Below are 13,146 nucleotides of genomic sequence, written 5' to 3'. Positions count from 1 at the left end.
CAGCCACTGGTGGGCACCCTCACTACTGAGGCTAAGGACAGCTGCCCCTTCGGGGTCACTGGGGGCCTCCTCAAGTTGACCCTCTGACTTGTACACAGGCCATCGAGCAGGGAGCGGGTGTCACCCAGGGCTGTGAGCTCTGGGGACCCAGGACATCCAGCTTGGATGCCCTCTCACCTCCCACGTCAGCTGACCACCACCAAGGTGAGATGCGCCGACTGGGTCTGGGTCACACCACCTGTCAGTGTCTGTGATGGCCCTGGGCCCCTGCCCCGCTTTCGGGGGGACACCATCTGGCCCCTCCTCCTTGCTTCCCTCCCCCAACCCAGCCTTACTCCACACCACATGACAATCATTTTGTACAGACAGAGGGGGCGACGCTGTAAGGTTTTTGTACAATGGGGATTTGTTACCTAGAAAACCCACCGCGTCTCCGGATTTCTGGCGTATTAATAAAAGAGCCTCTGCTTTGTACACGCGGCTGCTGCCTCGTGACTTCCACCAGGCACCATTCGGTGGCTTCTGAGATCGTGGGGAACAGGAAGAGGACCCATCCATGCCCATTCCTGACCCTACCTCAGCCCCACCCCTAGACGTGCCACCAAGTCCAGATCCGTCAGGCCCAAGCGCCTTCGGCCCTGGAACCGACCACTTGTCAGCCTGACCCCGGTTAAGAAGAACTAGTAACAGCCGGCTGTATGTTGTTTTCTGTTTACTTGAAATATTTAATAATTTTTTCATTGGAAAAAAGACAACTGAGTCCCTTTACTGACGGCATAAGGCATTGAGCAAACAGAAGAGCTGCTTATTGAAAAGGCGGGTCACTGGCTGACAGCAGGAAGGCGCCCGGGAGCGCTCATCACCCTCCCAGGAGCTCACAGGCAAAGCAGCCCCAGCCCAGGGCTCCCCCTGAGGTAGGCACAGGGCACAGTCTAACCGGCTCCTGTTTTGCATCTGGGGAAACCTCTGAAGCCAGCGGCCAGTTCTAGAGGCAGAGTCTAGAGCTGTGCTGTCCAAATGGCAGCCACTCATGGGCCAGTGCCACTGGCTGCTAGTTTGGATGATATGTATTATCATTAAGTTCACCTTTTTCTTTTGGCTTTATTAACGTGGCGGCTAGAAGATTCAAAATTAGGTACATGTCTCACATTCTATTTCTGTTGGACAGCGCAGCTCTAGAACTCAGCCCGCATCGGCCCGAGGCCCACAGCACACAAGCTGTTCTATCTGCCAGGTCCGAGTCACCCTGACTCCCTAAACCCGGGTTTGGCAGCCCTGAGAGAAGCAGCAGGAAGGCAACAGGGCGTGACTGTGGGGAGGGGCCTGGGCCTCCACAACTGTCTCCAGCCCTGAACTCTTTGGGGTCTTCCAGCCTGGAAGGCACCCAGGCATCCCCTTCGCCCCAGACCCCAACTTTCAAGAGGCTCTGGAGATAACGCAAGGAAGTCTACCTGCTGCCTGGAACTCTGTCCACAGGGAAGCCCAGCCTCCGCAGCCCCAGAAACAAGGTTTAGCTGACCTAACTGCACACAGCAGCGACTGGGAAGCTTCGGCAGAGAGCACAGCCCCACGAGCGCACACCCCGAGCGCACACCCCGTTCATGGTCTCGGCCTTGGCCACGCTCAGGCGAGCGGGTTCGAACGAAGAAACTTCATCCTCCATCTCACCGCCTGCAGCGACACCTCCCGACCATCGGGCGGACCCCGACACAGCTTCACTCACACAGTTTTCAAGTGAATCACTCCAAATTCAGTGAGCAGGGCCACCAGGAGGAAGGTCAAGTACAAGAGAAGCAGGCAGCAGCCGTAAACTCTGTTCAGCTGGAAGCACTGCAGTGGGACCGAGACCAGGGAACAGACGAGGCTGAGGCCTAGGGTGCCAGCCAAGACCCACACCAACAGTCCATCAGGCTCCAGCTGCGGGGAACACGGGGAGAGAGGCTGGGTCACTGCAGCCCGACAGTCAAACTGAGGTTTGAGGGCCCCTCGTTAGGGGCGAGGGAGGAACTTTTGGCCTGCCCAGTGGGGTGGCACCCCGCACCTTGAAGTTCAATGTTTTTAAGCCACCTGGTATGTGGTAATTTGTTATGGCAGCCCCAGGAAACTAATTCATATAGGTTATATATATATATGTATATATAGATATGTATGTATATATAAAAATATGCATATATATGTATACATATATATATTACATGCAGTAGTTGAAGAATTCTCCAGCAACACAGAAGAATAAAAGGAAATGAAATTGTCCTCTTCCTACTTCTCTCCCTTTCAGATTTAGTTAGCGCCTATCTAACATATATGGAAGACTTAACCCTAGGTGCTATGCTAGGTATATTACACCCACCTTAGCTACCAGTCCACAGTGAGGAAACCAGTACACCCGACCCTTGAACAGCACTGGCTTGAACTGCATGGGTCAGCTTATATGCGGACTTTTTTCAACAACTATAGTACTTGTATTTTCATTTCACGATCTTTAAATTAAGCGTGGTGGTGGTGGGGGAAGTTCGTGTTGAATTAGAGATCACAGTACGTGGAATCGAAAGAGCTAGGGTTTGAGTCGTGACTCTATGCAAACTCTTCCGGCATCCTGTCCCCCGTCAGTCATTTATCAGTTCCTTTGCTTTTGAGGCAGAGATAGCAGTACTCAGATTTGCGACTGTGTCAGGGACTCAGCACCTCTAATTCCCATGTCGTTCAAGGGTCAGCTGTAGTACGTGACAGAGCCCAAGTCCGAAGTCCAAGCTCATGCCCTACCCTGTCTCCCCATACGATGATACGTGTACCCACAGATGTGTGGGCACACGTGTGCACATACAGGCCTGTCCATCCATTCTGAAACCACAAATGGGACCATACAATAGGTACGTGTGTTTAAGAGCAACCTGTTTTTCAGCCAACAACACGCCACGGACATCCTTCTATGATGACCTCTCATGATGCCCTATGTCTTACGCAATTAAAAGCAGGATCACAAAGGCAGTGGAATGCAGACAGACAGACACACCCCCACACACGCATTCCACAAGGAGCCAGAGAAAAGAAGTAGGGCCCTCAGGGGGCCAACCCCTAAAGCCTCATTATCAGGAGCCGCCTGAAAATCGAGAATGAAAGGAACCTATTAAACCCCTGAAGAGTATAAACAAAATTTGCGGACAGAGGGTGTTTACCCCTTAGAAAAGCAAACTTTTCAAGCGTAAGTAGCTATTTGCTTATGGGCGTGGCCACTGTGAAAGGCCGCCCTGCTGCCAGTTAATTACAAGTCAGCCGCAAGAATCTGTTCAACAACTAGCTGCCTCTTGGAGAAAGAGGTGGGCGACTTTGTTCCCATTAACGACGCCGTCATTCAGCTGTACTTCCCAAGTGCTTCCACGCGATTGGCCTTAAAACCATCCCCTGGGCCGCATCCCCTCCCCGTCTCCATCCTTCTCTGGTTTGGCCTCTGAATCCAAGTCCTTGGGAATGCAAAGCTGGGGCCCGAATCTAGGTTGACTCTGCCTTGCACGGGGTGCTGCTGGCCCTGCGCACCGTTTCCAAACAGAAAAGTTCACTTAGGAATCTCGATTTCTCCTCTAGAAAAGCTGGATTATCTGGCCACAGGAGGCCCACCTGAGTCACCCACAGGATTTGGTTACCTGCCCTGAAGTAGTGTTTGAGTTTTCAACCTTGTTGGAAACCTGTTTCCAAGTGTCCTAAGCTTCATCGGTCCCCAGGGAGCATGTTTAAAGTGCAGGTTTCCAGCCCCCAGCCCCTGGAATGCCTGGGTCAGGAGGTCTCATGCGCTCCCAGGAAATTCCTGGGTGCCCTTGAACCCACAGAAACTCTGCTGATCAGTGCATTTCAGAACTTCTCCAAATCTATGGAGATCCCCCCTTGCTGGGCTGTTGCCAACATTCTCTCTCACCCCAGGCAGTGGTGGGCAGCCTGGCCCGTACCTCATGTCTGCTTATCCAGGAAGCTTGTGGTGGTGGTGGTGGTGGTGGTGGTGGTGGTGGTGTTGGTGGGGGCATCAACCCCATTTCACAGGTGAGGAAACTGAGGCTCAAAGATCCTCAGAGTCCTGATTCATTCAAAGTCACATAGCAAGAGACTTCAGTGATGAGACCAAGACCCCAATCCTGGGCCTTCCCTTCATTCAAAGTCACATAGCAAGAGACTTCAGTGATGAGACCAAGACCCCAATCCTGGGCCTTCCCGCCCCTTTCCCTCAAAGCTACATCTTAATTACTCTGTGACCTTGCAAGGAATACCTTTTTTAACCCCATATGCAAAATGTTTTTAAGATATTCTACACATCAGACATGTCGCAAATGTAGACCAGTCCTCTCCCCAGTAAGTGTCATCTACTGAGATGTGAATGGTCTCCGGTCCAGAGAAGGGAGGGGGAAGAGGAGGACTGGGAGGAGGGGGAGGAGGAGGGAGAGGGAGGAGGGAGGGGGGAGAAGGGGGAAAAGGGAGGGGATGAGGAGGGAGAGGGAGGAGGGAGGAAGGAGGGGAGGAGGGGAAAAAGGGAGGGGAGGAGGAGGGAGAAGGAGGGGGAGGGAGAGGGGGTGGGGGAGGAGGGGAGGAGGGAGGGGAGAGGGGGGGGAGGAGGGGGAGGAGGAGGGGGGAAAAGGGAGGGGGAGGAGAGGGGAGGAGGAGAAGAGAGCTCTATGAGGAGGTCCCTGCAGAAGCATCTGGCCACTCACCTCCACTGCCACGTGGCCCCTGGAGATCTGGAGCAGGCAGCCCAGCCCCACGCCCACCAGGATATCTGCAGCCCAGCTCAGGAAGTTTGCCAGAACATAACGGCCCATAACCCCGACCACACAGCCCACTGGCTTTCTTTCTGATCTCTGGCTGTGCTCCCCCCTCTCCCCAAAAGCCACCCTGTCTGAGGAGACCTTATCCAGTTTTAGCACCTCTAAGAGAGTCTCCAGTGCACATTTTGCCTCAGTCTGTAAGGATCGCAGGAGGTGAGAGAAACGCTTGGTACCTGGTGAGATGGAGAAATGGGATGCGAGGTGAAGTGACAACCCACGGTCCACTGGGGAGACTGGTGACAGAGCATGTCTAGGGGACACTGCTCCAGCCAGGGCCCCGCCCTTCCCACCCCAGCCTGGCTTTAGGGCTGTGGTCAGGAGAAGCCACAGCCCTAAAGCCCGGAGCGGGTCACAGTGAGCACCGGGAGTGGCAGACAGCAGGAAGCACACTGCACACAGGTCACACAGCTGGCGTGCGGCAGCGCTGGAACCGGCACCCGAGACTGTCATCCAAGACTGTCGAGATTCAAAGCCCTGTCTTTTCCACAGCCCCAGGCAGCCTGACCCTGCCTTTTCTATATAGACCAAGGGGTGGCAAATTAGAGCCTGCAGGACAGTCCGGCCCAAGGCCTGCTTTTATTAATGAAGTTATATTGGGACCCAGTCACGCCCATTTGTTTATGTATTGCCCATGGCTGTTTTCACATTACAACAGCAGAGTTGAGGAGCTGCAAAAGAGATCCTATGGTCCACAAAATCTAACATATGTACTCTCTGGCCCTTTAAGAAAAAGTTTGCCAACCCTGACATCTACAGACCATGACATCTGTAAGCAAGAGGGAGGGGTCTTCCACAAGCTTAGTGTGTGGGCACCTACTAATAATACCTCTGCCCTAAGATGAATGTCTGCCATCACTGCTGTTTGCCAGGTGCAAAGCACTTCTGTCACCTCATTCAATCCTTATAACAACCTATGAGACCAGTCCTCTCAATATCCCCATTTTCACAGATGAAAAAGCTGAGGCTCAAGCAGCCGCATCACCTGCCCCAGGTGTTCCAGTGAAAGCCAATCCGGGGTGGGGGGGGGGGGCACGGAGCACACCCTTGGCTCCCAGCACTGAGGGAAGGGCAGTCCCAGAAAGGATACTGAAGATGAGGCCACCAAAACAGGCCGAGAATGCCATCCGCGGGTAGCCCTGGCGGGCCAGCGTGAGATCTGAGAAGACATCTGTGTGGAAACACGAGAAGGCCTTGAGTTGTGCAGGGCTTCCCCTAGCCATCCTTGTTCATTCACTCCTTCATTCTACCCACAGTCATTCAGTCAACAAACACTGATGAAGGTCTGCCTGGCTCCGGCACTAGCTGGTTGGGTGCTATGGGAGGCCACATCATCCCGTAAGACACAATTCCCTCCTTAATTCCTTCTACCTGCCTCTTTTCCACCAGGGGCAACTCTGAGGGTGTGACATGCCACCACCAATCTTTCACCCATGTCCCGTCTGCTGCTAGCACACACAGTACCTCGGGGCAAATTAGGAAAAGGGGCCCAAAAAGGTGAGTGGAAGGAGAGCTAGACTTTGGGCCCCCTGATCCCTTGTCAGGATGCTCTTGGGCAGTGTACAACCTGACCAGCCCTACTTGGCAGCTCTAGCTAGAGAAGGATATCTGTATGTATGAGTGAATGCCTACCCATGTCGCATACCCACGGACACATTCCACCTGGTTGGCTGCAATGAGCTCCATGTCCTGCCTGAAGTCTGGGAAGCCACTGAGTGTCCATGCATCAGAGAGTGGGGAAGAGGCTGGGGCCTTCTATAGAGCCTCCCGGCTCAGGTACGTTCTGGGCCACCCCACCCAGATGCCCAATGATGGTCACTCCAAAATGATGGGCACTGACCACCTGCTGAGGGCAGATGCACTGGACGCCCCTACCCACATGCAATTCTGTCTGGAGGAGCAAAAGGCAGTGAGGTGGCTGTGCTCATTCTAGAAGCCCACCCGGCCCCAAGTCACCTCCAATGCTGTTCCCCCAGGCCAGCAGCGTGAGCCCGAGGACAGTGTTGCTCAGCCGGAAGACTACACCCAGGGACCGTAAGATGTTCACCGCCTCCGTGGCAGCTGCGTTGATCCACAGGGCGCTGGTCAGGAAGCCCAGGAAAGCAAAGAGCTGGGGGAGGGAACAGGGACACAGCCTTAGTTCCTCAGCTATAAAATGGGACAATAACAGTACCTACTCTGTGAGGTTGTCATGAGCATAAAATGAGTTAGTAGATGCAAAGCAGTTAGAGCCTGGCATATATTAAGTGCTCAATAAAATGCTAGATCAATATTACCATTTTGTCAAAAAGGAGTTCATCATAGCTTTCATCAGATTTCTAGTCTATGGACCAAATGCCACCTCATCACCAGAAAAAGAAACTCCATACCCATGATCAGTCACTTCCCAGCCCACCCAACCTTCCTCCCAGCCCCTGGCAATCACTCCCCTATTTTCTGTCTCTCTGGATTCGCTTATTCTAGACATGTCATAGAAATGGCCTCACACAATACGTGGTCCTTTGTGACTGGCCTCTTTCACTCAGCATCATGTTTTCAAGGTGCATCCACCTTGGGACATGTGTCAGTACTTCAGAGACTAGTAAGAAACACTGCCTAAGACCATTTCTCTAAATAGTCAATTGGATGAAAATTCAACTTCCTTTGGGCTGGTACATCCATTCAGAGTTTCTGAAAATAGAAACTAGAATTTTTAAAAGCAATAATTAGAAAAAAAAAAAGAAAAAAATTAAGTAAACTTTTGAGGAAAAGGTCTCTGGACAAACTACCTAAAATTTTTTTAACATCCTGCAGAGGTGAGAGAATGGGGAAAAAACACCCCCAAAGACCAAACAACTCCATCACTGGAATGTGATTGTTAGGAACCCAGGTGCTTCCTAGTTAGGATGGTGGAAAAGAGTCTGGTAGGTCTTTAAAAAGGTAAACATACAGTTCACATTTGACCCAGCAGTTCTACTTACTCCCAGGAATACACCCAAGAGAAATGAAAGAATTATTTCTACAGAAAAAAATTTAAAGCAATGGTCATGGCAGCATTATTCATAATATCTAAAAAGTGGGAAAAAAACCCAGGGTCCATTAATGGATGAATCGATAAACAAAATATGCTATATCTGTATAATCGAATAGTATTCAACCATGAAAAGGAATGAAGTACTGATACATGCTACAACATGGATAAACCTTGAAAACATTTTGCTAAGGGAAAGAGGGCAGTCATAAAAGACCACATATTGTATGATTCCATGTATGTGAAATATATAGAACAGGAAAATCTAGAGAGGCAGACAGCAGACTCGTGGTGGCCAGGGGATGGTGGGGAGGATGGGGAGTGACTGCTACTGGGAACAGGGTTTCTTTCTGGGGTGATGAAAATGCTCTCAAATTGTGGTGATGGTTGCATAACTCTGTGAATATAATGAACACCATTAAATTGTATACCTCAAACGGGTGACTTGTATGGGGTATGAATTATAGCGCAATAAAATAAAGCTGTTACCAAACGAAGTGGACCCTGAACAGGCACAAAACTCCTTAAAAGTGGCTTTAAAGACCTGTCATGGTGGAAAGTGATTAGCGGCCAAATTGTCCCAGAACATCTGCCCAGGAGACCTCAGTGTCCCCTCTCCCGGCTTGGAGAGTCTAGGTTTCTTACCCAGTGAAGCCTGGGGGGCTCACTGTTGGATGTGGCAAAAAAGGTCACTGCAGCCAAAGCTGTGCCTGCGATCACCACCACGGCCCAGACGGGAAAGAGGCCACCTATCTCATAGACGCCATCTGCAGAGGGATGAGAAAGGGAGCTGGCACTCTCCATGGCTTCAACTTGGCGCCCCTCCTGGAAGCCTCCTAAGAATGACTGAGATGCTGTGGAGGGGAGACCCATGGATAAAACCCATGGATAAAATTCGATTGTTTGGATGTAGGGTAGATACCTCCTATCTACCCAGTCCTGTCCTAGACACCTCAGGGAGACAGAGAAATTAAAGACACAGCCCCTGCCCGCAAGCTATTCACATTGGAAAGAAAAGACAGACACATGAAAAACACTCTCCAGCCTTTTGTTGTGGAGCTAGGACGGGAATGGCTAAGACTACTCACCACCACTATCCGTTCCCGTGCCCATGGCAGACATCACTAATCAACCATGATGCTTTGGTCCAACTGAGCTTCAAGACAGCACCCTCCAGCCAGGCATTACCAATGGATGGGCATCACTCCATGAGATGAACTGTACAGTCAAATACAACCTTAGCCACTGATCCTGGCTCTCTTGAGAAGTCTACTCCACAAACCAATCCATTATAAAGTTACGAAGGTTCCAGAGGCTTCATATAAAAACACCGAAGGGAGGAAACCCTGCAGGCAGGCAGAACACTCTAGAATTCTCCACATACCATCCTTTCACCACTAGTCTCAAAGGCAATGGATGGTTCAACTGCCCAGGCACATGTAACAAGACTTTCCTTTTGTTTCCATAGTCTAGCTTTCCTTTTGTTTCCATAGTCTAGCTCATGGGCTCGCAAACATCAGTGGGCATAAGGATTACACGGGGGGGCTGAATATATAAAATTGTGTGCACAACACACTGTGGTAGATTTTCAGGGGGTAATTTTGACGGATGTGACTTTTACTTATAGAGCTGGCTTTGGAACATGACGCCTGGGTGAGAGGTCCTTTCTCTGTATTTCCCAGTCCTGTGCTAGAGGAATTTCAGCAGGTGGCTGGGGGATGGGGTAGTCAGGAAGGACTTCTTGGCATGCTGAGGATGTGAGCTGAGTCATAAGCAGAGAGGGGCACAAGGGTTCTACAGGAAGAGGGAAGAGATGGGTGGGAAGGAATTGAGCAAGTTCATGTCATCAATAGCAGAAAAAGGCCTGGAGACGGTGGTTGGCTCAGGCTCTTAGAGGCTTGAATGATAGTTGGAGGACATGGGCTTTTTCCAAGAAGCACGCGGGAGACATGGAGGTCTTAGAGTGGAGGAGTGACCACAACATGTGAAAAGTGGCACTTTAGAAAGATGGCTCTGGGGGTGGCCTAGAGAGGGAGGATGGAGGTTGGCAGTGAGATTGGGAGGCTTGGCTGGTGGACACGCCCCCACCCCCCGCCCCGCCCCGCCCCAGGCAGGGCTCTCTACCTCTACCCTCGATTCTCCGCCTTAACTTTAATCAATGAAAATAACCCGCTCCTGATTAATTCTATCAAATGCTTATTAACTGGAAGCATTTTTGCCGGATTTATTATCTCCAGCGACATTCAGTTCCCCTAATAACCATACGGTTCTACCTAAAGTTAACTGCCCTGACAGTGACTGTCCTAGGCTTTAACTTTAGCACGTGAAATTAATCTCACTACACAAAACTTAAAATTTAATTACGCCCAAGCACCTTCAAATTCTCCAAACTTGTAGGGTATTTTCCCACTATCATACACCGCCTACCACCCTAGTTAAATCTATCAACAAGCCAAAAATCAGCATCTTCTCTCCTAGACTTAATCTGACTAGAGAGAGTTTTACCAAAAACCACTTCCCTTATTCAATTAAAATTCTCTACACTAGATTCAGACCAAAAAGGTCTAATCAAACTATATTTCCTATCATTCTCATTACCCTTACTCTAAGCATAATTTTATTTAATTACCACGAGCAAACTCCATAATAACCACAATACCGATAAGCAGTACTCAACCAGTAACAATCACCCGTCAAGTACCAAAACTGTGTAACGCTGCAATTCCTATGGCTTCCTCGCTGAGAAAAGCCAGAATCACCTGTATCATAAATAACCCAATCTCCTAGTCCATTGAACTTACATAAACCTCCACCTCTTCGTCTTTTAAAACATATAGCACTGTTGAAAATTCTACAATCAGTCCTGAGAGAAGTATTCCTAAAACAGTCTTATTAGAAACCCAAACTTCGGGACTTCCCTGGTGGCACAGTGGTTAAGAATCCGCCTGCAGGGGACACGGGTTCGTGGCCCGGTCCGGGAAGATCCCACATGCGGCAGAGCAACTAAGTCCGTGTGCCACAATGACTGAGCCTGCGCTCTAGAGCCCGTGAGCCACAACTACTGAAGCCTGCGCGCCTAGAGCCCCATGCTCCGCAACAAGAGAAGCCACCGCAATGAGAAGCCCGCGCACTGCAAGGAAGACCCAACGCAGCCATAAATAAATAAATTTATAAAAAATAAATAAATAAAAATAGTTAAAAAAAAAAAGAAACCAAATTTCAGGGTCAGTAGCCACAGCCATTGTATAACCAAATACTACCAGTATTCCCTAGATAAATCAAAAACAGCATTAAACCTAAAAACGAACCACCAACATTCAACAGAATTCCAAAACCAACACCACCACCGTCAACCCAAGTCCTCCATAAATAGGTGAAAGTTTTGAAGAACACCCCACGAAACTAATTACAAAAATAGTACTCAAAATAAATGTATGTTATCATTATTCTTACATGGAATCTAACCACGTCCAATGACATGAAAAATCATCGTTGTTATTCAACTATAAGAACGCTAATGACCAACATCTGAAAATCACACCCATTAATAAAAATCATCAACACACTTATTGATCTTCCAGCCCCATCAAACATTTCATCGTGATAAAATGTTGGTTCTCTAGTAGGTATTTAATTTTACAAATCCTGACAGGCTTGTTCCTAGCAATACACTATACATCAGACACAATAACCGCTTTCTCATCAGTGACACACATCTGCCGAGACGTAAGTGATGGAGGAATCATTCGGTATATACATGCAAGTGGAGCTTCCATATTCTTTATTTGCCTATTTATTCACGGAGGACATGGCCTATATTATGGGTCCTATACTTTCCTAGAAACATGAAACATTGGAATAATTCTGCTATTCACAGTTACAGCCACTGCATTCAGAGGCTACGTATTACCACGAGGACAAGTATCATTCTGAGGCCGAGAAGTCATTACCAACCTTCTTTCAGCAAAATCCCCTACATTCGACAAAACGTGTCGAACGAATGAGGCGGCTTTCCTGTAGATAAGGCAACTCTCTCACGAGGCTTTGCCTTCCATTTCATCCTCCCGTTTATCATCACAGCACTAGCAGCTGTCCACCTGCTATTCCTTCATGAAACAGGACCTGATAATCCCACAGGAATTTCATCCAGCATAGATAAAATTCCATGTCACCCCTACTATACAATTAGAGACACCTTAGGTGCCTTACTACTAGTTCTAGCATTACTAATATTCGTTTTATTTTCACCCAACTTACTAGGAGACCCCAGCAAACCCCCTCAACACACCACCACACATTAAACCAGAATGGTATTTCCTATTCGCATAGGCAATCTTACGATCAATCCCCAACAAATTAGGAGGAGTCCCAGCCCTCATCATTTCAATCTTAATCCTAGCATTTATCCCCATACTCCACATATCCAAGCAATGAAGCATAACATTCCGGCCTCTTTTTTTTTTTTTTTGGTCTGCGGGTCTCTCACTGTTGTGGCCTCTCCCGCTGCGGAGCACAGGCTCCGGATGCGCAGGCTCATGGCTCATAGGCCCAGCCGCTCCGCGGCATGTGGGATCTTCCCGGACCGGGGCACGAACCCGTGTCCCCCGCACATCGGCAGGCGGACTCTCAACCACTGCGCCACCAGGGAAGCCCAACATTCTGACCTCTTAGTCAGTGTCTGTACCTATTAACACTAACACGAACTGGAGGACAACCTGTAGAACACCCCTTCAGCATCATTGGAAAGCTACCGTCTATTTTATACTTCTTTCTAATTCTCGTATTAATACCAGTAATCGGCATCACTGAAAATAATCTCCTAAAATGAAGAGTCTTTGTAGTATATTTCATTACCCTGGTCTTGTAAACCAGAAAAGAAGGACAACACATCTCCCTAAGACTCAGGGGAGAAGCTTCAGCTCCACCATCAGCACCCAAAGCTGAAATTCTACTTTAACTGTTCCCTGACATTTTCTAATGGGACATTTACAAGATTATTGAGTACCGTGTATTAAAATGACCCATTTTTACCATAAACTGCTATGTACATCATGCATAACTGCGCTACTCCCACAGTCTGGGGGTTCTATCCAGTGCTCGGCCCAGAAGCGGGGTCACAAATGCATTAGCCTGGACCAGCTACCACTAGATGGGTGTTGGGGCAGGTGGACAAGACACTGAATATCATAGAATCACATCTCAGGAAACGGATTCCTTCTTCAATTCTCTCACTGTAACAAATTTCAATACCTTAGATGCATTGGAAACGATGCCAATTTCCTACTGATGCAGGCGATACAGATTCCTTTCCAATAAATTAAAAAAAAAAAA

At 49.1% G+C, this 13,146-nt stretch overlaps 1 protein-coding gene across 1 annotated transcript in view; it reads right to left on the bottom strand.

The window, feature by feature from the left end:
• Positions 1 to 1,719: 1,719 nt before the first annotated feature.
• SLC8B1 (solute carrier family 8 member B1) overlaps positions 1,720 to 13,146 on the bottom strand; it is a 28,582-nt gene continuing 17,155 nt past the window's right edge. The window contains exons 11-15 of the mRNA XM_065890152.1: positions 8,461 to 8,582; positions 6,762 to 6,915; positions 5,896 to 5,976; positions 4,695 to 4,759; positions 1,720 to 1,917 (exon numbers count right to left, since the gene is read on the bottom strand). Of these exons, the coding sequence (XP_065746224.1) occupies positions 1,720 to 1,917; positions 4,695 to 4,759; positions 5,896 to 5,976; positions 6,762 to 6,915; positions 8,461 to 8,582 (620 nt within the window). The remainder of the gene's footprint in view (positions 1,918 to 4,694; positions 4,760 to 5,895; positions 5,977 to 6,761; positions 6,916 to 8,460; positions 8,583 to 13,146) is intronic.

The sequence above is a fragment of the Phocoena phocoena genome, chromosome 13 (genome assembly GCF_963924675.1).
Source record: "Phocoena phocoena chromosome 13, mPhoPho1.1, whole genome shotgun sequence".
Lineage (NCBI taxonomy): Eukaryota > Metazoa > Chordata > Mammalia > Artiodactyla > Phocoenidae > Phocoena > Phocoena phocoena.
The sequence above is the reverse complement of the archived record's forward strand: the minus strand, read 5'-3'. Positions and strand labels throughout refer to the sequence as shown.